The sequence below is a fragment of the Bombus flavifrons genome, chromosome 2 (assembly GCF_040668555.2).
Source record: "Bombus flavifrons isolate JBK064 chromosome 2, iyBomFlav1_principal, whole genome shotgun sequence".
Lineage (NCBI taxonomy): Eukaryota > Metazoa > Arthropoda > Insecta > Hymenoptera > Apidae > Bombus > Bombus flavifrons.
Genome location: NC_138443.1, coordinates 4,247,520 through 4,274,309, shown reverse-complemented (window position 1 = coordinate 4,274,309; position 26,790 = coordinate 4,247,520). Strand labels below are relative to the sequence as shown.

General features: G+C 33.1%; 1 protein-coding gene across 7 annotated transcripts in view; it reads right to left on the bottom strand.

Annotated features, from left to right (window-relative positions):
* Positions 1 to 26,790, bottom strand: part of babo (TGF-beta receptor type-1 babo) — a 68,128-nt gene that overhangs the window by 29,431 nt on the left and 11,907 nt on the right. For 4 of the 7 annotated variants that reach the window (XM_069130865.1, XM_069130887.1, XM_069130905.1 and 1 more), the window contains one exon: positions 18,299 to 18,413. In XM_069130865.1, coding sequence (XP_068986966.1) covers positions 18,299 to 18,413 — 115 coding nt within the window. Of the gene's footprint in view, positions 1 to 889; positions 1,042 to 3,373; positions 3,413 to 11,900; positions 12,059 to 18,298; positions 18,414 to 26,790 lie in introns of all 7 variants that reach the window. The other 3 variants (XM_069130895.1, XM_069130916.1, XM_069130924.1) reach the window with 3 other exon arrangements.

The following is a 26,790-nucleotide window of genomic DNA, read 5'->3' as shown; positions in this document are numbered from 1 at the left end:
TTATTACATATTATCATATACATATATATCTATACTTAGTACTGTACAGAAGGTCTCGGTCATTTACAATAGTAATCTGAGTAGTAGCAGTGATAGTGACAACAACAATTATATTTTATAGAGAATATTTTCACATGATCTTACATAAAATCTTTTCAAATCCTTTGATAGTTTTTTATGGCGTTACTTATGTATTTGTAGTTCTTTCTAGTTGACGATCTTCTTAGAGATGTTTCTTACAATGTATTTACTTGTCAAAATGATGTGGAGAGTATTTTCACATTGTTTTAGATAAAAATAGATCTCTTAATATTTCCTTTCATAAATCCTTTCCTGTTTCATAAATTATTCATAATCGACAATTCTCGAATTAAGCATATCTTGAAAAGTCAATATCTATGTAATACCAGATTTAAAATAACATTAAATATCTACTCATTTGTAAAAACAAAATATTCATTTAGTAGGTGGCTTAAGATTTGTATACAGTACAGTATACATAGATATACATATAGATATATGTACATATATTTCTTATAACATGTGCACACAAGCGCGCGCGCGCACACACACACACACACACACACGCACGCACGCACACATACATACCCACCCCTAGTACATTTGTATGTACTAAATATATACCTACACAATATTTTTGGTTCTAACGGAAATCAATGTCTGCAGTAGCAGGAAAAAGATTAGCAGATAGAAAAATGTGAAAATTGTGAAAAATGGTGTGGGGAATCGTAGCTACAATGAAGGAGATAGAGAAGACAGTGATAGAAAAGAAAGTGAGTAAAGAGTGAGAGAAAGAAACAAAGTGAACTGCAGCAAAAGCCTGAGCCACCTGCAGAGTCATCGCTACTTCCAGGTCGTTTGACTGTACCTTTGTTGCGAGGGTGTAGCTGAGGTTTCAGATCCCGATTGCAAAAATCCTCTTTGCAGCACTCGATGACAAAGGTCGTGTTTCGCGAGTCGCTCGTCATGCAGAAGATGAGCGGCTCGGGCTGCGACGACGACAGCTGTTTATGCACGCACCTTCAAGCCGAGTTTGCACCAGTTTCAGAATTAAAAAAAACCAAGAAAGAGGCAAACCACAACGTGTAATGTCATCTGGGGGGGGGGGGAGTAATCGTGCTTTTGGATCACGGCTTGGGACACTTGACGTTACTCCGTGAGAAATATCAAGGGCAATGTTAAGGAGGATACACACATATGTATGTGTATATGTATATGTATATGTACGTTACTCTCAAGGGAGAACGCGACTCTCGCGAGTAGTATTCACCGCGGTGCAACGCGACGCGATGGTAGAACGATAAAATAACATAAGATACGTTTTCTCTTTTTATCATTTTCATTTTATTTTAATTCCCATTCCCTTCTTTACTTTTAACCTATTAACTGAAAAAGTAGAGCTAATTCGTCATTCGAATTGTTCATCCACGAATAGCTCACGAAAGTATTCCAAAACTTGCTGTTAGCAAAATGCTAGTACAACATAAATAATGGTCTTAAATATACATATAATTAGTACTTTAACGCGGCTCTACCAAATATGTATCGTGGTTTATTCATGTAATGAATAATTTAATGCTTGAATACTTTGATGATCCGTGCGAAGTGTTGTAATAAATTGCAATAAACTTTTAACTTCTATATATTTACATTTTTAAATCCATTTCAAATTGAATCAACATAATTATGCTAGTCATGTATCAGTATCATGTTCATGAAATTTCAAAATGTTTTTTAATACACTCACTATAAATGTATATCAATATCCATAAAAAGTTTCTACAAGTGTTAAAATACTTTCGTATATGAGCCACTATATTTTATTTGATTCAAAAGTGCTAAAATAAATGAAACTAAAATTGGTATTACGTCTATTAAGCCTTATTTTCACAATTACAGAAGCTGCTATTTCAGAGACAAGTCAGTTAATAGATTAAATTAAATCGTGAGTTGAGAAATTAAAGATGAGCGACGGAGAAACGAAGGAATTTCTTGCAATTAATAATAATAATTTCATTCAATTTGATAAGCCATGATTTAAGATTGCATAACAAAGAAGTCATGAAACCTTCAACAACCATGAGATCATTGTCTAAAAATATCAATTCGCGTTTGGAAACGTAACGACGCGACGTAACGAAGCAACGAACGTGTTACTCAAGGAACGTGTTTTATAAAAACACGTCGAAATACTAGTTGCAGAAGTTAGCAATGATATCTTAGACTCATCAAATTAAATAACCAGAGATAATTGTGGATTATTTTAGATATAAGAACAGGTTCTAATAATTTTAAAATTTATTAGTTTAACTCTTGAAAGCTATCACTAATGAAAATCATCTTAATGCTATTATGGATAAATTTTTATTTGAAAATTCGATATATTTTAAAAGTCAAACAGACGCAACTAAATATTTTATCATCCAATACCAGATGAAAAGAAGAAAAATTATCGTTTGTATCTAATGGTTAGAAATAACATTACAATAGGATCGTTAAAATATCGAAAAAATAATGAAAAATAATATTGAAAGAAAATTCTTATGAAATGGAGTTTTACTCGTAATAACCTATGAGGATAAATCAATTATTTTAATTACGACAGGTACGATATTCCTTGTTCCTCATAACCCATAAACCCTTCACGTTTCACATTTCGCATACACTACCTTTAAAAATTCAAAAGTATCCACACATTTGCTTACTTTTGACAAAATGTACCATAATTACAAGGTTATGGATACCTGTAATGATCTTATTCTTTCTGATCATCGTAGCTATGTATGATAGAATATTATTGACTGGTACAACTGTATCATAAGCTTCATCGTTCTACCGCAATTATGCTCGTATCCTTTTATATTTAATCGAGACTCCATCATTCCATGATAACGTGATTGTCTCATATACGCGCGAATCTTTTCGAAACGAGCAAAGCGAGCGTACAGCGGAATAAAATTCGTAGCCGGCTTTGAGTCACAAATATGCATCTGTACAATGTACAATGTACAGCGTATAATATATTGCGTACGGCGTACGGCGTACGGCGTACAGCGTACAGCATACCACGGGATCGCCGTCTCGCGAAAAAGACACGTTCGAGGTGTACGGTCGCTGATTACTTCGCACCACTGTTAAAACAGGCGGATGCTGGCGCGAATGGGCTCGCTAAACAAACTTCAGCAAACGCTGAAAAAGGAACAGGGGGGAAAAAACTAGCGGAAGAAAAAAAAACAAGAAATTCAAAACGGAAAGAAGGTAACAGTGTAAACGGTAGAGTTGTTAAAAATCGAAAAAGGGAAGAAGAAACAAACTGTTCAACACCGTGCAATTCAACACTCGTTTGTGATACCTGACAGTGGGGGTAGCCAGTCGTAGCAGATCGTCGTTCCTGAAATCCCGTTATTTCTCTCCCGGCCAGTGTACACAGAGCAAACAGTAAAAAAGAAAAAAGAAAAGTAAAGAATAGAATAAAAGTAGTTAACCCTCGCACGGCGGATATAGGGTTCATACGGACCCAGCCGCGTACCGCTTGTTTTAAAGTCGCGAATGTTCGCCTGAAATCAAACACCTTATCTCGATTGAGAGATGAAGATTTAATGTGAATTTCTATAATGATGATAATACTATTTTTTGTTGCCAGTAACCATTATCGACATTATAAAGGGCGAAACATTTTTTTGTTCAACTAGTTTCTATCATCTACCATCATCGATTCTACCACATACTTGTATTACTATAATGATTACCGGTAACCAAACAAATTCTAATCAGTATTCACACTTATACAATAACATTTAAATACCGATATTTTCTCATCTTTTAAAAAGGCTTCTTTAAAATTTCATGATCACTATCTTCCGTTGAAGAAAATATTTGTTTAACTTTTTCTCAATGACTTTCCTTGTAAAATTGTAAAAACTGTTATTTTTGGTTCCTAATATGTAGAATATCGCAAATACTTAAATCCATAAAAATCAATGACTGATTTGAAAGTAATCGACTAAAACTAAAAACAATTTATACCTATGTAATATATAGTATTTCACGAACATATGCCATATGTCATGTGGGTTAAATTAGATGATTAAAGAATGTTTCGCTGGAAGTCCGCTTGGTCCCAGTACCCGCCTCGCACGTGGATAAAACATAAAGCTATAACCATCCATTTTACCTTTCGAAGATTAAAAATTCTGTGTACGATTTAGCTGTTAGCTTTAGCTGTTCTTTTAACTGCGTCTAGTCTGTGCGAGTTTCGAATTTATTCGTTCGTTAATAACGTTAATTGATCTCACAATCAGAAGAATGACGAGATCTCATCGAGAAGAGAATTCTTCGGTCGTTGAGCCAAAGTTAAAGTCTAGCTGGATTAAAGCAGGCACAATGTATTAAAACGAAACTCTCCAACACACCAAAATGAGGATAAAAAATAATCAAACAAAAGAAAAAGAAACGTATACAGAATAGGAAACCAGAAAGAAAAAGAAAACGGCGGTAGTTAAAAGGCAAACGATCGTTATCATCATCATCACTATCACAGATGCAGTGATATGTTGTTAGTCAAGGTCGTCCATACCTGGAGTTCAACGAAATCAATTGAAAGTTTCACAGAAAAAAAAGGCAAAACACGAAATATAGAAGGGGCAAAAAATCCAAACGAAATATGCGAGTGTACATTGTACATACGAAGATCGCAACTCGTTACTCGTTACGAAACAAGCCTCAAGATGATCCACAACGAGCTGTAATTCGAACGCGCGCGTTTGCGAGCACGTAGGTATTTGTACAAGCCAAACCATGTACGAAATCTCGAATGTTCCTTCATGCTACATACGATATCTTTATCTATGCTTGTTTATGCTTTACTTTTTTCTCTTATTCTTAACAATTTTGAACAGTTTAGTACGATTTACGCAAATTTAGGACGTGATTATATCTCCTCCTTTCCTAAACAAATATTAGCATTAAATTCTTTTAAATACGGTGGACTGGAAATTAAAGCGGTATCAGTCCACTCACCACTGTTGGTTTTCATAAAACTGTGCTACATTTATTCTCACAAAGACTGATTACATTTTTTTAAGTTATGAAAATGTATCGCTGCATTGAATGATATTACAACTTGATTAACTATGAAACTAAAGGGATGATAACTCTAAAAGTTGCAGTACGTGACTAAATTGAAATTCTTAAAATCCTGATCTACAAGAATGTGAATTATGATTTTCAGTCCGTATATAAATGGAAAATTTTTTAATTGTTTTGTGATATATCAAAAATTTACTCAAGTTTTCTAGTATCGTAATAAGTATTGTATTATATTATATTATATTATATTATTAAATTATTATGTAATAACAAAAAAAAATGTTGAATTTTTAACATTTTCCAAATTATTGCATTTCTTAACGTACTTCTTCTTCATTTATTATTGATTTATTCGTGTTTCGATGTGAATCTGGGACGAAAAAGTTTGTTATATATGCTTTATTTACCAAATTTCCCAAGGCAAAATATAGGAATATATATACATAGTACACATTTCATATTAAATAAAAGCATTTTAAAAAATGAAATACATATCGTTAGCGGATAGATAATCGCTAATCACTGTCACCGATGTTGATATTCTCAAGCAATATTAAGCATCATTTACGCAAAATTCAACGAAATTGATTCCATTTATTCAAACAAACAATATAGCTTGAGTAAGAAGGTCAATCCGAGCATATAAAATATTTCTTCCATTCGACTCCGTATGTGAAATATGACACATATCTGTATGGTTTTTTTACGCTGAATCCATTCTTGAAATGGGATTGAATTTATTTTCCTGAATCGAGCGCCAAAGGATTTGTGTCCGATCGATAATCGATTACACGCGAAACGTGTCACAATGGTAGTCGAGCTGTATAAGAATACGTCACGCGAAAATTGGAAAAACTAGGAAAGTGAAAGTTAGATAAAAGCGGGAAAAGGGGGTGAAAAAAATGGAAGGAAACAATTTCCGATGATTAGTTGTATCTTTTAGAACAGAAAATTCAAATTGCTCTGAATGAATTATAATGGATGATAATTCACCGAAATTAATTAACTGTACATGTGCATATATACAATACACATCACTACATATTAACGTTCATTGAGTATTCTGACACATTAGCTAATTTCTAACAATAGTACATGAATATTAGTAAAATGTACAAATTAATCAGAAGCTAATGGTTAACAGCAATATTCATAATTTTTTTTTTAGGATCAACAAACAATACATTCTAATTACTTGTTTAAAAATTGATCAACAGTATATTGAAATTTGGAACGTTATTGTTTGAATTAATCACAATATAGATTTAGAAAATCTATTTGTTGAGGATAAATAACTTTTCCAGAATAAACATTCTGGACTATTATCAATCTTATTGAAAAATTGTGCCATAACATATTCATATCACATCATAACAATGATACAGAATGCAGTTCTTTATCAACTTATCAATACACAAGGTACGTTTTCTTGTGATTTTAAAATAAATTCTACCAAAAATAAGCAAGTGCCCAAATACTTTTGAACGGTAGTAGATACGCACCTACTGTATATATGTATGTACGCAGCGAAGAAGAACTTTCTCTTTAAGAATTTGCATATTATAACGGTATTATCTGGGTATCTTAAACGTTGCGAAATTTAAACATTGTCGAGGATTAGAGGATTATCATAAAATATATCAGATATAGGAGTACTACTACAACCTACGTTAATCAATCGTTTTACGAGGTATTAACAAAAGCCCCTTAAGTTGGATAATCTGTTTTTATTAGAAGACCGTTAACGATCTCTCCAATGTCCAATCCAATGGATATCCATACCGGCGAAAAAGAAACCAAGTAACGAACTGAGCAAGTAACAGATACTTAGTGGAGAAGCATCCAAGGTCATGAAAGAAACAAACTCATCATAGAACAACGTTATCTGTTCTATGCTCCATATTCTATACTCTATTTAAATGCGTGTAACACGTCGCTCCTATAGCTTTGCGAGCTCTCACCTGTTTTAGTTTTAATAGACAAACCGTGAGTGTATGTACGCGAAAGCGTAACACGAACGGAATCGTAAGCCCGAGAAGATTTTACGTCACTGTCCAAACATCGAGCTCCTCTCTGTTCTTTTGCCCTTCGAACAGTTTCTCTCAGAAACGGTTTCACTGTTATTTTCGAGACCCTGAAATTAACCCAGGTAAAAAGTTTGATTCGCAGCCGATCCAATTCGAAGGCTAAGAATGTATAATGTACAAGGTGGCTTGGATTCGATATATAACTACAAATATACACAGTTGACAGAAAAAATGTCGAAGATGATACATCGTTAGTCGTTAGTCGTTAAGTTCTGGGCTTTCTAAGAAACTATTATAAAACGGAGGAAGATTGGAAATTTTTAATTATTTTAATTATTAATTGGTATCGTTGAGTCACAGACGATTAAAATAGCTTTAATTAGATTTGCTTTAGGTTATTCTGTAACATTGTTCGTAATATTGTATTTGTTTTACTAATTATAGCCAATCTGTCCTTGCATCCATCTTAGTTGTTTAAGATTTAACTTTACAGTCTTTCAAACATTTCTAAGATTTTAAAATAAAGTACGATGGCTCACGTAACACGAATCACGTTAAGAAAGATATATCAGATCTCCAGCTGTATAAAGTTCGATCCGCGATAGAAGGAGGAATATGTTCATGTTAAGCTATGAGTACATAACGAGGACGCCTCACGCTATTTGAACTTAAATAATGGTGCGTTAACAAATGTAAAATAATGAAACACGAGAGTCGAGAAAAGGGAGATTTGAGTGGTTCCGGAGAGAAAGAGTGGTATTTATGAGCGGCGAAATTTTAATCGGGTGCACATCCCAAACATGTGTGTTCGCAGAGGAAAGTATGTTGGTGAATTGGAAAGGGGCAAAAAGCGAACGCAAAATACGGGATAGATGAAGAAGAAAAAGGAAAAATAGGGAAAGAAATAATGAGAAAGTGAGTAGAATAGGAGAAAAGAAACACGGGCACTACGTTTATGATTACGATACTTGCTATGTATATACATACGACTGCAAGAATTACAGTTAAAGATCTCGTTAGGAAATTCGCTGTTGCGCTTGTTTTCACGGTTAACTATAATATAAGAAGAAGAAGATGTGGGCGAGCGTCATATTGGTAGTAGATAGGGCTTAGATGGTCATATTCATATGTATTATGTAGAGTTGAATCGAGGTCGAATGGAAAAATATTTCCGTGAAAAACGGTTTCCACGCATATAACATAATACTGTAAACGTCCGGTTAGATGGTGATTTAATGGATATGCACCTTCAACTAGTCATATTTTTGTTCAGATAAACAACATTATATATACATGCGTACTATTTTCATTCTTTTCATTTAAGAACAGATAAATAATAATTACTGTATGTTTCCGGTTTAACCGGTCATTTATTTATCTGGTTAAAGATCCGATTAAACTGGAGTACTGTAATAAAAAAGAGAAGAGCAAAATAACGAAAGAATAAAAAATAATAAAAAAGTCCATGGAATTTTTTAATGGGACAGTTTCGTGCGTATTTGCGATTAAAAATTGAATCGATCAAAGATGGCAATTATAATGAATGTTATAAGGAAACAATCTAGTCAGGAAATAAAATCGCAAACTGTATTGGCTGGTTTGAAAAGTTCTGCTCGTTTCTTCTCGATTCCGAAATCTCTATTTTTAAATCTCGCGAATACGTTTCCTTCGCTTCCGCTCTGGTAGTATCACGACATTGCGGCGACAGCAGGCGTCGAAACATCATTTTACAGATTCGTTGATATTTCGATTCTTTTTACAAGCTTTTCTTAAAATTAGTTAGTATAATGCAAGAAATATGCTTTTTTCTCATACGTCCTCTCATTGTCAGAACATTTGCTATTTTCTATATAACATGATGATGATAATCGAGAACAATATTCGTTAAACAGCTACTGATAAACGGTAGATTGGAGTACATATCAAAGAGCAAATGTAATAATAGCAGAAAGCTCTGCTTGGAGCAAACTTGCTTCGAATAATTTTGAATTGGATCGTTAGAAAGTTTTAAAGTAAAACTGTAGAAAGACTAACTGGACTCCGATTTCGATGATTTTTGAACATATTGTAGTAATTGTAATTGATATTTTGAATAACTTTTTCCTACCCATATAAGGGCTGAACTCGTTTAATTCCCGAGATATTCGCGAATAACTGCTGGTACACAGTGTATTTCTGCCTATAGTTGTACGTTTGTGGCAGCGGATGTGTTAGTGTTGGTTGCCGACCGCTTATCTTCTGTTTATAAGGGAGCGACCTTAAAGGCCTGATGCACAACGTACATATGCGAAGCTACAAGAATTGTAAACGCCTACTATAGTTCAAAAATGAATATCATAAATGTATTTATTGTGTTTAGGCTAAATGTAAGTCTTTTCAATACGGCTGCCACGAGACGCTTAAGATCACTGTAATGCTTATCGTAAAATAATATCAACTCTTCATTCATCTACTTTTTTTATAATTAATTTGTTATTATTTCGCGCGAGTAGTAGGTAGTATTCGATTAAGCGTATGCAATACATAAAAAAATTTCGTATTTTTAGTATATAGAGATATTTAATTATCGTTAATTTTTGTACTATGCTGTAACATAACAACATAAAATATAGGGCATAAAAGACAAATCTATATCAATATGTGAATATTTTTCTGACTTACTATACAAATACAATGAAATTGTAATAAAGTATACATATATCCATATACATAACTCAAGTAGCCAATTTTATTCAAAGCAGGGATTGCACGTTGTAACACAATAGTTATATAATCGTAACAATAAAGTTCCATCATCGTTACTCTCCCTCCTATCTGTTCTAACGAGCACAACTTCCATTCCGATCCAACCAAATAACAGCACGATAGTGACAATGAACTGCTTGGAAGAACTTTGTTTTCTTTTGCTTGGGATCGTACTGAAAAAGTGGCGCAATGATCGACACAGTTTTCAATCGCAATCACAATTTCTTTTTCTTTCCGGAATCAATCGCATCGGTCGCAAAGTGTGACAAACCCTATGGGTAAACATTATGAGAATCATTTTGCAATTTCGTCCCAGCATCGATTTAGAAAACTCCGGGCATACCAGTTACGCGTGTCTTCTAAGTTCTAATCCTAACCAACAGGATGATGAATACACCAATGGATTAGTGTGTTGCTTGCGTTTGCAGCAGAACGCGGCTTTTTCGCACGTCTAAATGCACATAATATTATTGTTATGCGCCTCGCAAATCGTCGCACAAATATGTTAATAAAAAAAATGAAGAATAAAACAAATGAAAAAAATATCACATTAATAGAAAATAAATAGCCAATCGATATTTTTCTAATTCAAGTAATCTTTTTTTATTTATCTTTCAGTAATTTTTTTCTATTATTTTGTAATTCAATTCTCAGACACAAATTTTATTTAATATTCTTCTATACCTACTAACGGCGCATTTCTAACATACGTTTACAAAAATTTGCATTGAAACGTTTGTGAGCAGGAGTATATTCGGAAAATGGTAACTAACAGCGTATCCACTGGCCGCGGAAAATATTTACGAACCTTGTTAATGTGAGTTTCCTTCGGCAGAAATGCGAAATGCGCAAACAATCATGAATGAGCAAAGAAGCAAAGAAATTAGATAATACGTAATTTATCCAAAAAGAATTACAGATTCTATGTTATTCGACAATGTATATAGTAGTTTATCTAAAGAAAATTTCAAACATTATCATCGAGCAATAGTTTAAGTTAAGTTAGTCTAAAAAGACTTCCAACTTTATTATTACATATTAATTGATCAAAAAAAAATTGTATACTTCATCAATGAATAAAAATTTAACAAAAAAAATTACGAGCATTATCATTAGATAATAATTTATCCAAATAAATTATATGCTTATTGATCTATCGACTATCATAGTTTATTCAAAAATAATTGTAAACTTTAACATTGGATGGTATAATAGTATAACACGTTATTTAATTAATAATCGATAATCGGAAGTATTATTCGCGACAGGTGAAAGCTTTATCAGTCGCAAACATTTTTTGTTTGAAAACGTTTATGTTGTAGAATTAACGATTAATTTCATAAATCACGTCGACTAGAAGATTAGGTACTAGCGACAGATCATAAAAAGTATTGTACTTTATGTGATTACGCTATGCCAGATGTTTAATTAATTACGACAGTCTTCTTCTCTTTGAACAAAAAGCATCAATCGTATAGGATGCACTATTTGTTTAATAAAATACAAATTCATATCTTGTAAAATTCAGATGTTCTCAAATTAACGAATATGTATATTGACAGAATTCATTGTTTCAAAATGTGATAATGTGTGAAAAGCGGATTATTGTATACATATGTAGCGTACACAAAGCATAGAGAATAAGAGAATAGGTAAGAATAGGTGTATCATAGTTTCGTACGTATTTTAATTCAATTATTAGTTTTTATAAGATAACTGTTGGTAGAAATTATTATTTACATCGGGAAAACTTTGACTCGTGAATTTACTTAAATGCAAAATTTTGCGAAAGTCCAATCTTTCTCGTAATATAAAATTTCTATGAAAACTTTTTATAAAGAACAATTGATTTTTGAAAACCTAAACGATCATTTTATTGGCTATTTATTTTCTGTTAACCTAATAATAATAAAACAAGGCATGGAACAAAAAAAGAAACAAAAGATTAGAATGGGGAAAAAATAGAAAACACGTAGGTGGAACGTTTTCTACGCTGGTCGAGAACAGCGAAAAGAATACCTGAGGATAATTCAGGCGAGTCAGGAGATAGCAACTCCGGATATAAATCCTTGTTGCAGTACTCTTTATCGCAGCAGATTCTGGACCGATAGATACCCGGCTTTCTGTTGCAGGACTGCGGTTCTTCCGGTGGGAACCATTGCTTTCGATCGAGGCACCTTTCACAACACCACAATACCACCTTTACTTTCAACAGTTCGTTCTCCATCGCCTACGTATGTATGTGCTATACATATGTATAACGTATACCCATGAGCGCGCGATATACCCGCCTTCTTTTTTCTTTCTTTCTTTCTTCCTTCCTTCCTTTCTTTCTTTCTTCCTTTCTTCCTCCCCTTCTTATTTACTTTCTTTCTTTCTTTCAACCAAGTATTTCGCGCGTAATAAAATTCAACTGTTACTTGAAATAACTTATTTCAAAGAATTCGGTAGACTGTCAAAAGAAAATAGTGGATTTCAGTAGCTAGATTAGCATTGAAAGTATAAGTGCGAAGTATTGTGTGATAAGTATTGTGTCCATATACATATAGAAGATTTTCGTAAATGTATTGCTTTTTGTTTTTATAAATTAAAACTTAAAAGTAAATAGGAGTTAAAGAATAGATTATTGAAAATGAAAATTTGAGATTAGTGAAGCTATTAATTCGGTAGATGAACTTTTATTTTGTAAAAACTGTAGTATGAAAGACAAGGAACGATGTAAGGCATTATCTTTGTATTTGTTTCCTTTCAAGCCATTTCATTTTTACCTGAAGCATTTTTCGCTATGAATAATAATAGTGCCGTAAAGCAAGATATCAATATCAGGTGAGACTATATATTGTGGCTTAGATACTAATATAATAAATAATTGTCCCTGATACTTTAGTGATGTTTAAAAGACATACGCTTGCACTAATATCTTGTAACTTTTATATAAATTTTCAAATTCGTTTCAAACTTTACCAATACACTCTTAATAGTCGAGTCTCGTTACAGGGCTAATTAAATTTCAAAATAATTTATAAAGTATACATTATCATACAGTATTATAAACGCATTCATAGAAAGTCACTGTACGTATATATATACTACAATCAAGAAATGTGAAAAAAAGACAATGAACATGCTTGTAAAGGAGAAACCAAGTATGAAACGAAAATTTAATATTTAATACGATTCGCGTATCAACCACTTCATTCTGTAATCGGTCGATAGCAGGAAATTGTCTCGTGCTGCTTTCTCGTTTCGACCAATCAAATAATCTCGGTCGTGCTATTTTCAATACGATCTCCGGCTGAATTATCCGAATTACCCGCCTAGCGCATTAAACATTGAGGTCCCGTCCGTATGTCTGTGACCTCAGGCATCAAGCCGTCACAGATCGTCTCGCTCGATTTCATCCGATTTCAAAATTGCGCATCATACTGTATCGTATTGTATCATATCGTATCGTATCGTATCGTATCGTATCGTATCATATCGTATCGTATCGTATCGTATCATATCGTATCGTATATATTATACTCTTTGCTATGCTATCCACGTCATGCTGTTAAACGATCATACGAGCTGTAATGTATATGAAATCGATGTAAATTCCCTTTACCAAGTTTATTATTATCAACATAAAGCAAGCATATTATATACGATGGCTCTTTACTGCTAACACGAGATGTTAATTTCGAGATGGAAATTTTATGTAGAGATACGATTTTAAATCGGCGTCTCCTTTCATTAAAACGCAGAAAAAGAGTAGAGAAAAACAGTATGAAATCTGATCAATATCGGTCCAGCCTATTTTATTCGATTTAGATACGAGAATAGATGCAATAAATAAAAATAACTGCGACTGCTTGACCGAATATATATTACATATTTCATTCTTTATATTAGCTAATACATAATAAGCAATTTTACGCCTTACGCCGTTATCAGGTGGTTATCTTCATCGATAATAAACAATGTTTCGCCGCTTACAATTTACAGAGTCAGTGATTTTGTGAGTTGGTTAATAAAGTTTGTACTATTTGCTCCGAGAACCATTGGAATCTACCTTTTTGTAACAAAGATAAAAATGGAATCGATTAACGATCTCTTACCAATGAAGAAGTATAACGTTTCAGAAACAGCAACAACCATCTTTGCTTTTTATAAAATATCCGAAATTCCCAACTACGAGTATGTCTGGAGTTAATGCATTTATCAAATATTGAAAAATGGCAAAAGTGTCTAAGATACAAAATAAGATATAAATATAATAGAAAATGTGCAAAGCGAAACACTTACTGGTTATAATTTTTAACTTGCATTTTTTTGTTATTATTCTTCTTTGTTTGGTAAGAGTGTGAAATTTACATAAACATCCACGGTCTAATTATTTCATATTCTTATTACATATACTATATTAAGGAAGAAGATAGAAATATACGTGATACTTTCTGATCTAACAATTCTCAGAACAATTCTACTGTGAAAGTAGAAAGTCAGAAAAATAACTTGAATAAAAAACGACACAGCTATAGCGGGAGCGCGTTATAATCTTCAAAATGCGTAATTTCGAATTATTGTTAAAGATATCAGTACTATATACATATATATTGTATATATATGATGATATGATATGATATCTTTAACAATAGTACATACATATTATATTATTGCTATTCTTGTCAAAAGAGTTAGAAATAATAGTTAACCATAATTTTATCCGGTTATAGAGGATTACATAATATAAATTATAAATAATAAATGCCTATTGTTCAGTCTGCTAGAATTTCCCTAGGGCTAAATTCATGGCTACCCCCACGCGTTAATCGAGAACAAAAATATCAACTGAAAAAAAAGTGAGGTGTAGAACATAGATTGCAGATGATAGGTACTATTAGGTGTTTTCACGAGACCTTTCCACTTCCGTTTGATTCGTATTTTCATAGCGACGAGAATCAAAAATTGCGAGAACGGCTACGTTGACGCGTTACCAACGCGACCACCGGCCGACAACAATAATTCGTTTCCGTCGCGTTGAAACTGCCAAAATAGACGCTAACCATGCCTTGGCAGGGCTAACTGAAAAAAGCGGTTAAACGTTCCTGGAAACTACAACGAGGGAATCGATCGTAATCGTGACGTAAGAGAACGGGATCGTTGAATTTGCTTTCCCGATGAACATGATCGAACTAACTTGGGAAATCAGACCTGTCCGAGTACTCAGAATGAGCCAGAATATATACAGGATTCGATCGAATAACATGTAAAAACGGGCGTGTAATTCCTTGTGTAAAAATAAGACAAAATATGGAACAACATTTTTTCATTCTCGGTTTAGTTTTCGACAAAGTCGAATTTGAAAATTTATTAAGTATACTTGAACATGGTTAATTTCGAACTGAACGGGACTAAATACATAATCGACAGGAGGTCGTTCTACATGTGTAAATAAGTCAAAAATGTAGAATAAAATTGTTTCTTTTAAGACTTCATTTTCAAGAGAATAGAATTTGGACGTGTCTAGTTAAGAATCAGCCTAGTACACGCGTATGATAAATTTTCAAATTCTTTTTTCTCCGAAACGCAGTGTCTTGTGAAAAAATCTTATCCTATATTTTCGACTTATTTTCACACATAGAATGATCTCCTGGCGATTATTTAGTCTTGTCCATTGCAGAATTAGTCATGTTCAAATATACTCGATAAATTTTCAAACTCGACTTTCTCGAAATCTAAGTCGAAAGTGAAAAAATTGTATTCTATATTCTTTTCTTATTTTTACGTAAGAAATCACGTCGTGCCCGCTTTTACATGTTATTCGGTCGGACCCCGTATTATTTCGACAGCTTCGTGTGTTGAGGAATCGAGTCTGTATAATGGAATTTTCAGTTGTTTTGGAAAATCATTGAATTGAAAGTATTGAAACGGGCAATTAATTATAATCAATGGAATCTGTTTTTTTCAAATACCCTCTAATAGTTTGTTATTCGAATAATTGTTGACTTATTACATATTTGAACGCCCTTAAAAAAATATTCTGGATTCGACTACTTTTGATTTAATACGTCGGAAGAAACAAGTTGGAGTTTGACTCTTCAAATTCTTGAATATTTAATGTTTCGAGTAATAATGTTCTTTAATATTAAAATTTTCGATCGAATATTGCAACTTTTGAGTATTTGGTTTTTTCAATGGAATTCTTTTAGCATCAAAGATTTTAAGTTTGTATATTGGGATTTTTTAACATCGAAGTTTTTACTTTCTCGTATCTGCTCGAATCACTTTCAATACTCAAATTTTTCGTTAATTAATCTAGTATTTATTGTACCTACCTACGACTAGGTATTTCAAATTCAAAGAAAAAATCAAGCTCGTTACATTAATTTCAATTTGTCAATCGTTTAAGTTAGTCATACACCATAAAGTCGTTTGATTTATGTTTCACGTATATAAATAGTCAGAAATTAAAAGGATTAATGACTATAAGTAGAAATATCAAATTTTCGTAAGTGAAGTAACTGTACTTAAAGACAATTGTATTATTGTATTATTGTATTAAAAAAAAATTTAGTCTACGCCAAAATATACTCAAATATAACTTTAAAAGATTCCATTTTGTAAATTATTACTCTATTACCATAAAACTGAAATCTTTTTAGCTACTTTAAAAATCAAACAATTATTAGCTCTGATAGCAAATCCGGAAATGTTTCACGGCGAGTTCGTTATATCGAATTTGATAAAACGGGCGTGGTTTAAAACTGGCAATGAAACATCTACATATGTAAGAAGGATAATGATAATCTTTATCCGACGTATTTATATATTTAATTTGTTTTATTTTACGCGGTGCGTTTCACGAAAGGAACGCATTACCGACGAGCTTCACCGGTACACCGCGCTGGTTGATCGCTCGTTTTATTACTCTGTCCATAATTTATTCCTCAATAACGTCCAATTAACGCTGGAATTAAGTTAAAAAATCACTTTTGCCGGATACTCGAGTTGGGAAAGCACATTGTTTGCCGCGATTATCGCGGACAGATATTGCTTCTATTTATTTCAGATAACGCGATTACGCGAAGCAAATGTTGTTTTACGTCCATAAATGTAGTAAAATTAATTACTGGTCCCTGATATGAACATCGATATCGTTCATCCCCTAATGTCATGATTTGCCATTGTTACGAAATTTATCGCACAATCCGTTTCAATGTAGAAATTTAACGGTAGTGGTACTACGTTCAATTATTAAACATATAAATGACAATTCAAAACAATTCATGTAATATTGTGATATTACACGAGATACTCCCCGTAATCTAGAATATTTAACGAATATTTAATGAACTTGGTAAATTAAATAACACAGTGTTTCGAGTAAATGTTCATTGGCGTCAAATGAGGAACTTACTAATGTAAACAAAATTTCAAAAATATTATTTTCTTCATAAAAAACAAAAATCATTCTGTACTTAGTACTTTTCTGAATAGGGCCATATATTTCTCTTGTCATATCTTTATACTACCTTAGAAAACGAATTCATTTCATTCGTTAATGTTAATTTGATTCGTTTTTGACTTGCCACTTACTACTTCATCGTAGATACATAAGTAACATTGGTATTCCAAAACTAATGAAGACTATAGATAGAAGACTATGACAAAAAGAATATATATGGTACTACTGAAAAGATACAAAATAAACATAGAAAAATAAGATACAAAAAGACACAACTTCTACTCGAAACATTTTATTTGTCAAACTATGAGCTCAAACGTCTTGGTAACCAATTTGTGAACCACTCTGTATATAAAGGTTATAAGACATTTATTGCAAACATACAATAAGTAGATCTTTCGTGACTTGTATGTACATTTTTGGATTTGCTTAAAATTTTACCAATTGTATCATCATGATAGTCGTATTATGTCGTATATTATAAAAAAATATTTTGTATAACACATAATATACATATTCAGAAAAATTATCTCAAATATTCCTCACAAATGTTGGATCGTAATGTAATTTGTAATTTGTATCGTTGTGTATAGTAGATAACTTTTATATATGTATATTACAACCCATTACATTTCGTAAACGTAATATCTATACGTACGTAAGTCGTTTGAATTGTCATCTACATGTTCCAATTCGATATAAATGTAACATATACTCAATTTTAATAGAAACATGTAAATAATTTATTCATGACTGTCGAAATATCGAAGAATTAAAAAATCAACACGATTTTCGAACGAAATCATCGTTTTCGTAAACTCAATAGAAACAAATGGACCGTTCGACAGATTAACCTTTGTCGACTGAAAACGACATATCGACGATTAAAGAGAATTTGTTTTTTTTTTTTTTTTTTTGGTCAGTGAGAAATTACTGTCGTGGCTAAATAGACATGCAAATACGTTACCTCCGGGCATATGTGGTCATATCATTCTCCAAGCTGGTGCTAGCGAAGCAATAACCATCGGTTTCGCACGTGTGATTGGTGTCCGTACAAATATCGCAATAACACTTCAACAGTCCTGAAAAACGAAAAAAAGAAAGAAATTTTATTGACAATGGTAAACCAGTTGAATGTCATCGAATATCACGCATTCGATGCATATGAAATGTCATTTGTTTGAAGTTTGAATTTGGTGCGCTATTATCACCCTTTAAATTTTATTTTATCGTGATGGTGAATTATCATCCACTATATTAAATGAGAAGAATCACACATAGGTATGATTCATACTCTTCCTTCTACTATGAATCATACATATTCAATGTCAAGAAAATTTATAACAAAGATATCAAACTTTGTTATTCCGACATTAACGCGTAACTGCGTTATTTTCGGACAGTGCGTTACACAAATTTATTCTTTTAAATCTCCCGCATATTGCGACATATTTCAATGCTTGCAATTTTTTAAATAGATATTAAAAGCGTAACAATTTTTTTTGCATGTACGATACTCAAATATATTCAAATATATTTTACAATATTCTCTGGCAGAAAACACAAGATTCAAAGGTATTTACGCAACTATTTAAATTTAAATGAACTCGAATTTAAATTCCTCGTAATAAGTTGGGCAAGCTAAAAAAACGTCGCTTCGAGTGCAACTCGATTTACTAAGAAAAACGATGGAAGCATTATCTCCTCGGTAATTTATCACGTGCTTGATGACTGATGACGCACGTCATTTCGATCGTACCATGTACCTTCTTTTTTCACTCGAACCTGTCTAGCTGTATGTCGAAATATGTACATACATATTGTAGTAACAAATATCAAGACAAGTTCACCATCACTGGGATTTCAAGGTTTCCTTTCCCAAAATTTTATGTATACTTTATGATTAGCATTTAATACATGACATACGATAGTCCAATCGCAAAATATTTGATTTCTCTTTGATTAGATACTATCAAAATGGCAGTTGATAGTACGTTATTTTTTCGATATTTGAAACTTTTTCTGATATTTTCCTATACAAGATACAATATACTAAAATTTAAGATTAATTATCAGAGTAGATACAATTGCGTGAAACACAGAGTATGTAATATGTACACGCGAGTATGAATGTTAATACAATGTGTATGATCTTAATAGAATTCAAACAAATTCAGGAAATTTGGAAAAACTTTGCTTAATAAGTAAGTAAATATGCAATTGTAATTAATTATTCAATGTTTTTACTATGCCAAAGAATTACTTTTTCTATAAATCGCACAAAATGAAAAAAAGATCTTACGATTAAAAATCGTAATTAATTGGAATTTTTTAATTGGAATTTAATGTTGTATTAACTACAAGGTTATTATTACTAGCGATATTATAGCAGAATATATTATGTGGCAAACAAATATTAACATTATAGTAATATTCGTTCGGTAATTTAAAGTTTTTATTATATAATTTAGTATTCGTTTATGAAGAATTTCAATTTTTATCAACTGAATCATATAATAATTTCTAATACATTAACAGAGATAAAAATGAACGAAATTCCTCATTTCGTATCATATCCGTCATACCCTCGTCAAAACGAGGCAATCGAGAAATTCAGTCGATTCGCGGAAATGTATAATCACGCGTACAATATCTTTCCGTGGATCAACAGAACACATGATTTCGGAGAGGTGGTACGACCTGACGAAACAAGTTTAATTCAAGTCATTAGTGCACGCCCACAGCGAATGGTCTCGCGGGCCGAGACCACCTCTTTCGCCGCAGCGGACACAGATCGTAGAGTCCCACGAAACTCCAGAAAATATATACCACCTGTATGGGATTCACAACATGCCGAGCCCCATACAGCGTTTTTTGCGCGCCCACGAGATCCGTTATGGACTATGGACCCTTCCTATGGCCAGAGCGTTTCGTATGGAACCACCTCTGTAAATTCAAACCTCGTGCGGATCTGTTTTAGTATAGTATGGTCTAGCGAAGAATTTTTAATCCTCTCATCGAAGGACCACGAAAGGTATTTTAGAAAGAGCGAGAGAGAGAGAGAGAGAGAGCGAGAGAGAGTGAGAGAGAGAGAGAGAAAAGAGAGTCCCAACTCGTTTCTTTGAAGATGTGGGAAAAATATGGTAAAATACGTGGTGCGGGTGAAGTCAGGGAAATACTGGGGATCAAAATTTTATTTAACTGCTCTTTATTCTTTGCACCTATTTACGGCAGTAATTACATTTATTTTATATATGCCTGACATACATTACAATTAAAAATGAGATTTGGCTTCATTACATCAAACTGATTAAACGGTAAGAGCTATGGAATATTTTATTATAGATATCTTGTTATCCAGAATTATGAATATAAATGAATATTTATTCAAAAAAGATCACAGTTGTCAGAGTTTCTTTTATGAAGAAACTCAATTATCTAACCCAAATATCAAAGAAAGAAAATTTGTCATTTACTGGTATATATAGTTGTACAATATATATACTCCCGAATAGATGAGCTACTACAAAAATAAATTGTATTTTTTTCCTCTCTCCCTGTCTTTACAAATTGAAACGAGAGACGTATAAACACATCGCGTCACAAGCACATGTATAATATAATCATATCCACACATGAACCTAGCGCCAAGGTAAAAGGTATCACAAATATTTTTATGGATACCTCGAAAACTAAAGAGGACGTCACAACGTCACAGCAGTTATATGTGTAGGAAGACGTTGCTCAAAATGTTAATCTTCTTTTATACATGATTTGCATAGTAACTAATCTGAAAAATATCTTTGTTTCTCCGATCCAAGTTTCATTTTCACTAGTTACCGTAGATCAGTGTTAGAAAAATCGGAAGCTTTTTTCGCAGTTTCTTTTACGAATTAATCTCTCTAACAAACACGTGTACCGTCCGAAAGAACAAGAATACAATACTTCATTCTCGATTCGACTACTTTCATTTTCGAGAAAATTGATAATATGTCGTCTGGAGGCAGCGTCGATGCCAGAGTAAAGCAGTCAGCCTTGTACATATGCTAGCTCAAATTTTTGTTCCGGGTTGTTGTCAGGTCTACGTGTTCCCTTTGTTGTATTATTTTTGTTACAATGTAGAGAAATGTCCATTCTATTATAAATACAGCTTTTCATATTATTTCTTAAATTAGATGTAATAGCGAAATGATACTTTGGAACAATGTTTAGGGCAAGTAGAACAATCCAGGACAACTTTCAATTTACATGTTCAAAAAATTCCAAAAAGAGGGCCAGATCAAAAATTCACTCTTTCGGAATGGTTTCTGAAACTTTTCGAGATAAATCATTATTTATTTGGAACAAAATAATAAATGTACTTTTAAATTATTGTAGGATGTATAAGATATATTTGTAATGAATATCTTTGATCTACTCTTATCCTCTGATGTTATCAGGCAACCATATAGAGTTGATGTATATTGATGAACCAGCTGTTATAGATGGAGAATATCTTGTCTCCTGCTGCACTTTCCAAATCCCTTGCAGCGCACTCAGGAAACAGAAACCCCTTTCACTTAAACATTTACCTAAATCTAAACAATGAAGAAACAACGGCAGCGGTTGTACTTTATAGATAAAACGCAAGGCGTGTACGATACATGCGGGGGTGCCGTTCCCAGAATTCTTGACGCGTTGTGGTTTCTATATGTATACGATAAATTCTCCAACTCCTACCACGAAAATTTTAAGATTTTTCATGGTATATAAGGAGCTGAATAAATCACACTCCTCGGACAGAACAGAGAGAACGTCATGAAAAGTATCATCATGTTACTTCGCATCACGTTTCTAACAGTCAATATAGTCGTATAATGAGATCGGGCTAAAATTCCCTTCCAATCAATCGTCGGATTTCCCCGTCAGAATTTACGGATCAGTTTAAATTTAGTTTGATATCACTTTGAAACTGCTCTTAATTTTAAATCTTAAGACATTGCCAATGCGTCAAAACCGTGCGACTAAACTTTAAGGTAATACACATTATGCTCGTTTATCCGCGACACATACATACTTGTAACAATGTTTTACTTGCAATAAATATAGTTGTGTTCTCTACAGTTTTCTACAACTATAACATAATTGAACTTATCTACGAGATACGACATTACTGCTCGAGCCAATTCTTATTAATCTATAATAGTTACGAAGCTTTTACTAACATTCCCTGCGATTCTCGATCCAAAAGAGAATCTTTCTAATCCAGTGGCTGCCCGATTCCGCATCGAGTTAAATAGTTTGCTTACGCCGCCTGTCTCAATGATTCGCCAATTTCGCATCGCGTTCGTTCACGCAATTCCAACTTTCAACCTCTTGCGGCTGACTCGCTGACCTCGCGCCACGTTCGTCTATATACATACCTGCTAGTGTTAATGCTAACACACCGCAACCGTATTCCCTAAGCCCCAAAATACTCTCGCCGGCGTCTCGCGCTGCCGAAGCCCCGGCTCCTAACTCGTAACGGAGCAATAATACACATTAAAATGAACATTGATTTAGTTAGCTTATAATTAACGATCCGTAGCACTCGGAGTGCCAATTACGCTGCTACCAATCTCTTTTTCTTTTATATGAACCTTTTAAATATATCGAATTTGCAAAATTATTATGCACGAGTTTTGATATTCAAAAATATTTGTATTCTTCTCAAATCCTTACGTAATCGATTCATAGGAATATTATAAGTATTAAATTTAGGAATAAATAAGACATTAAAAATATGTCGTATGCATGTATATGAAAATGATACGATGACAAAGACTCCAGCAATCGACGGCTATGTAGATTTTTTCAATAAGAAATTTATAAGGTAATTTATTTTAGAACGAAATTTATCGATATTTCAGCTTTCGAAAAATAAATCACAGATTTATTAAGTGCTGTAAACAATCAAATGTATATCTAACATTATACATTATAACAATCGATAATTTTAAAATAATCATAAAAATGGAAAAATACATATTTAACCGTGAAATCAAAAAGAAATTAATTCAGTACATATATTGAGTTTTGAAAGCTGTAAGAATGATATATGGAGTTTACATGAAAGCATATAATAAATGACATTTCCTATTTTTTTATACGGAAGCAGTATTAAAATTCAAAACGTTGTCAAACAATCCCGCATTACCAAAATTGTCTTTTTATATATTTGGTTTTGGTTGCAAATATATGTTCCTTCGTACTTTTCAAAATTATAAACAAATTTTCATACTCGTACTATTAAAATACTGAGTATATTAAAATATTGCTTGTCTTAATAATTATACTAAATGTACATATACTTGGTTTCCACAAAATTTCATCAACTAATCAACTATTTTTGAAAGATTTACTTTAGACTTCCTCTTTAGACTTAACAGAATGTTTCCGTTTCCAATTGTCGTATTAAAATCCTTCTGTTTAATCCTAAAATGACATTGGAACCAAAAAATCAGCAAAAATGTAGTTATCGTATTTTTCTTCCATAATCTTCATGTAAAATAAATTATACAATTACTCTTTTGAAAAAAATGTAAAAATAATATGCCTTATCATGATCTTCTGTAGGTTTCAATCGTTTTTAGAGTTAGATTATCAGCCAAACGAACGATATTGATTCCAAGATTAAGATGACATTGTTTTACACACACGGCATTGTTCAACGTACTACGTAGAGCAGACTTGAGTAGAGTACAGATGAAACTAAGACAAACGTTACGGTGAACTTTCCTCACGAACGGGCTTTCGTGAAGAGGAAGACCGATTATACTACGCAAACTCGCCACAACAAGAGCAACTACATATAATCGAGTTGAACGGCAAACTGGTAACAAACCACCAACGAAACGAGAGTTCCGTCCGTACGTGGCGATATTAAACACGAACGTTTAACGCCGTCCTGCATAATTTTGCGTAGCATCTAACACCAACTCTTCGTGCATATGAGACGCTATCAAAATAGAGCATGTATTTATTCCACTTTAGGGTGTTATACCTAAGCTTATTTTCTGAGGAATTTCTTGCAAATATATCATTAAAATTAATGTACAAAATACAGTGGCAATTCTTATTAGTTATAGAAAATAATTCAGTGTTTAACAGGAAAATACGATAGTAATAATTATAGCTTCGGCTGGAGCCGATTCTTTTTATTTTTAGCAATTTTACAATTAAAAAAATATTTGTTCTTGATTCCGTTAAAATCAAAAGATCGATAATAATGAACTTATTATGTCTTTCTACTGCAATCATTATTAACTATACAAATCCATTTTGAACTTATTAAATATAGGATGAGTCAATCACAAAATAAGAAGTATGTATATAGTATGTACTACTGTCGTAGTATGTAGTACTATCATAAAATCTAAAATAACTTGTTACCTATTGATTGGTTTGTTTTATCGAAAAACGTCTTAAATAAATTGTGTTGCATTTCAAGGAACTCATCAAGGGAGGAATGCAATTTTATTTTTCTATATAATTATATTTTCTGAGATATCAAGGGGACTGAGTTTTTTAAATGACACTGTATATTTTTTATAACATTGATCGACCCAGCTGGAAATTCTCTACAAAAATGTATGAACGTATTTAACGACAGGCTATTACTTTAGTAGATATTTTACCATTAATTTGTCAAATTTAATATATAAAAGACAAAGACAACGTAAACATAAGAATACCGCTACGCGTTTCGTGGGGTGTACGATTACGTAAGGATGTTCGGCTACTGATTTTACGCAATTGATTAACACCGAAATGAAACGACAATCAAGAATAAAAAAATTGCGTTTTCGACTTTGTTTTTCAGTTATTGACAATTAAGAACATCCCTACACACGAGCAAACGTCCTTATACGAACGAAAGGAGGTCAGCCTAAACGAGGAGCGATCCTCCGAACGACACATGAGCGGCAGCTTACCTCGTACAAGTTGTAGAAAAAAAGATCATGGTATTCAGAGACATAAACAACTCCGCGCGACATTTTGCAAAAGAAACGGTAGATTGAACATTAAACCTGCTTACTCGTGGAAATCGATAAGAGCATATTGAAAACTGTCCAAGTAGAGAGAATTAATGTTTCCTCTAATCCCTTGCCTCCGCGAGTGTCTACAGCAAAATCACACGCGCACCGCGATAGCTCCGGCCGTGCATGTCCACAAAAAATACAACAAATTACAATAGTCGTTCGATATGTCCTCCGTTCTTTTGCAAACACAAAGTCTTCTTCACTTAAAATTTTGCCGTATTGCATATTTATGTGTCCCCAGTAGTAAAAATCGAGGGGATTTAAATCTAGGGACTGAACAGGCTAAAGCACAGGTTGTTTACGTCTCTGAATACCATGATCTTCTTCTGTACAACTTGTTCGAGCTAGCGCTCATATGCCGCTCGAAGTGAGGATCGCTCCTTGCTTAGACTGACCTCCTTTCGTTCGTGTAAGGAGTATTGCTCACGTGCAGGGATATTTTTAGTTGTCAATAATTTAAAAATAAAGCCGAAAACACAATAATTTTAATTTTTAATCCTCGTTTTATTTCGGCGTCAAGAATCACCAGTACATCAACAATCATCGGGTACACCACTACCGCACATTCTTAAATAAGTAGCTACGTTCACAACGTATTGTGCTTGGTGCCAAATCGCAGCGGCAACGCATCGCCCATCTGCGACAATCGCACAGTTGCACAACAGTCGCAACTGCGATGTCGCGTCACTTGTCTGGCATCGACCGTAATATGAAAGTGCATCTTGCGAGAACTTAGTATCAATCATTTCCGTACGATAATGAAATTTCTGTATTCCATCTTTATAATCATGTAAGACAAAAGATAGTGAACATTTTATCATTTGATTTCAGTAAGCTTGGTTTATTAATTTTTTTTTATTATTTTCATGCTTAAAATTATTAAAACGAAATACTGTTTCTGGTACAAACGCGTACGGCACGGCGAACGCACATAGGAAATCCCAAGTCACGGCTTTTGTTGTGATCGTAACACTGTAGGACAACACAGGACTAGTACAGCGTAATATTTCTTTGCGGCTATTCTTTTCTACCACTTTTCTATCACTTTTCTTAGAACTTTTAATTGTAATTTTAATTCTACCTCTGTGTTATAAGTTGCTCGTATGCTTCTAATCTTTTTTCGTAGCGTTTTCATCATTCTTCACTTTTCGTTAATCTACTTTTAAAATGTGTATCTACATATTTTATTTCATAGACATGGACGTGGACGCTTTTCGTATCCGTATAAGAACGATACAACGTCGAAACGTCTTTCTTCCCCCGTGTTTCCTTAACCTCTATCTAACTACTTCTCCGTTCGCTTCGTAGTTCTTCGTTCGCTTTACTGCACAAGAACGAGCATTGTCGCGATAATACAACACTCTGGTTTTCACCAAGTTTCATACGTAACATTAACTTA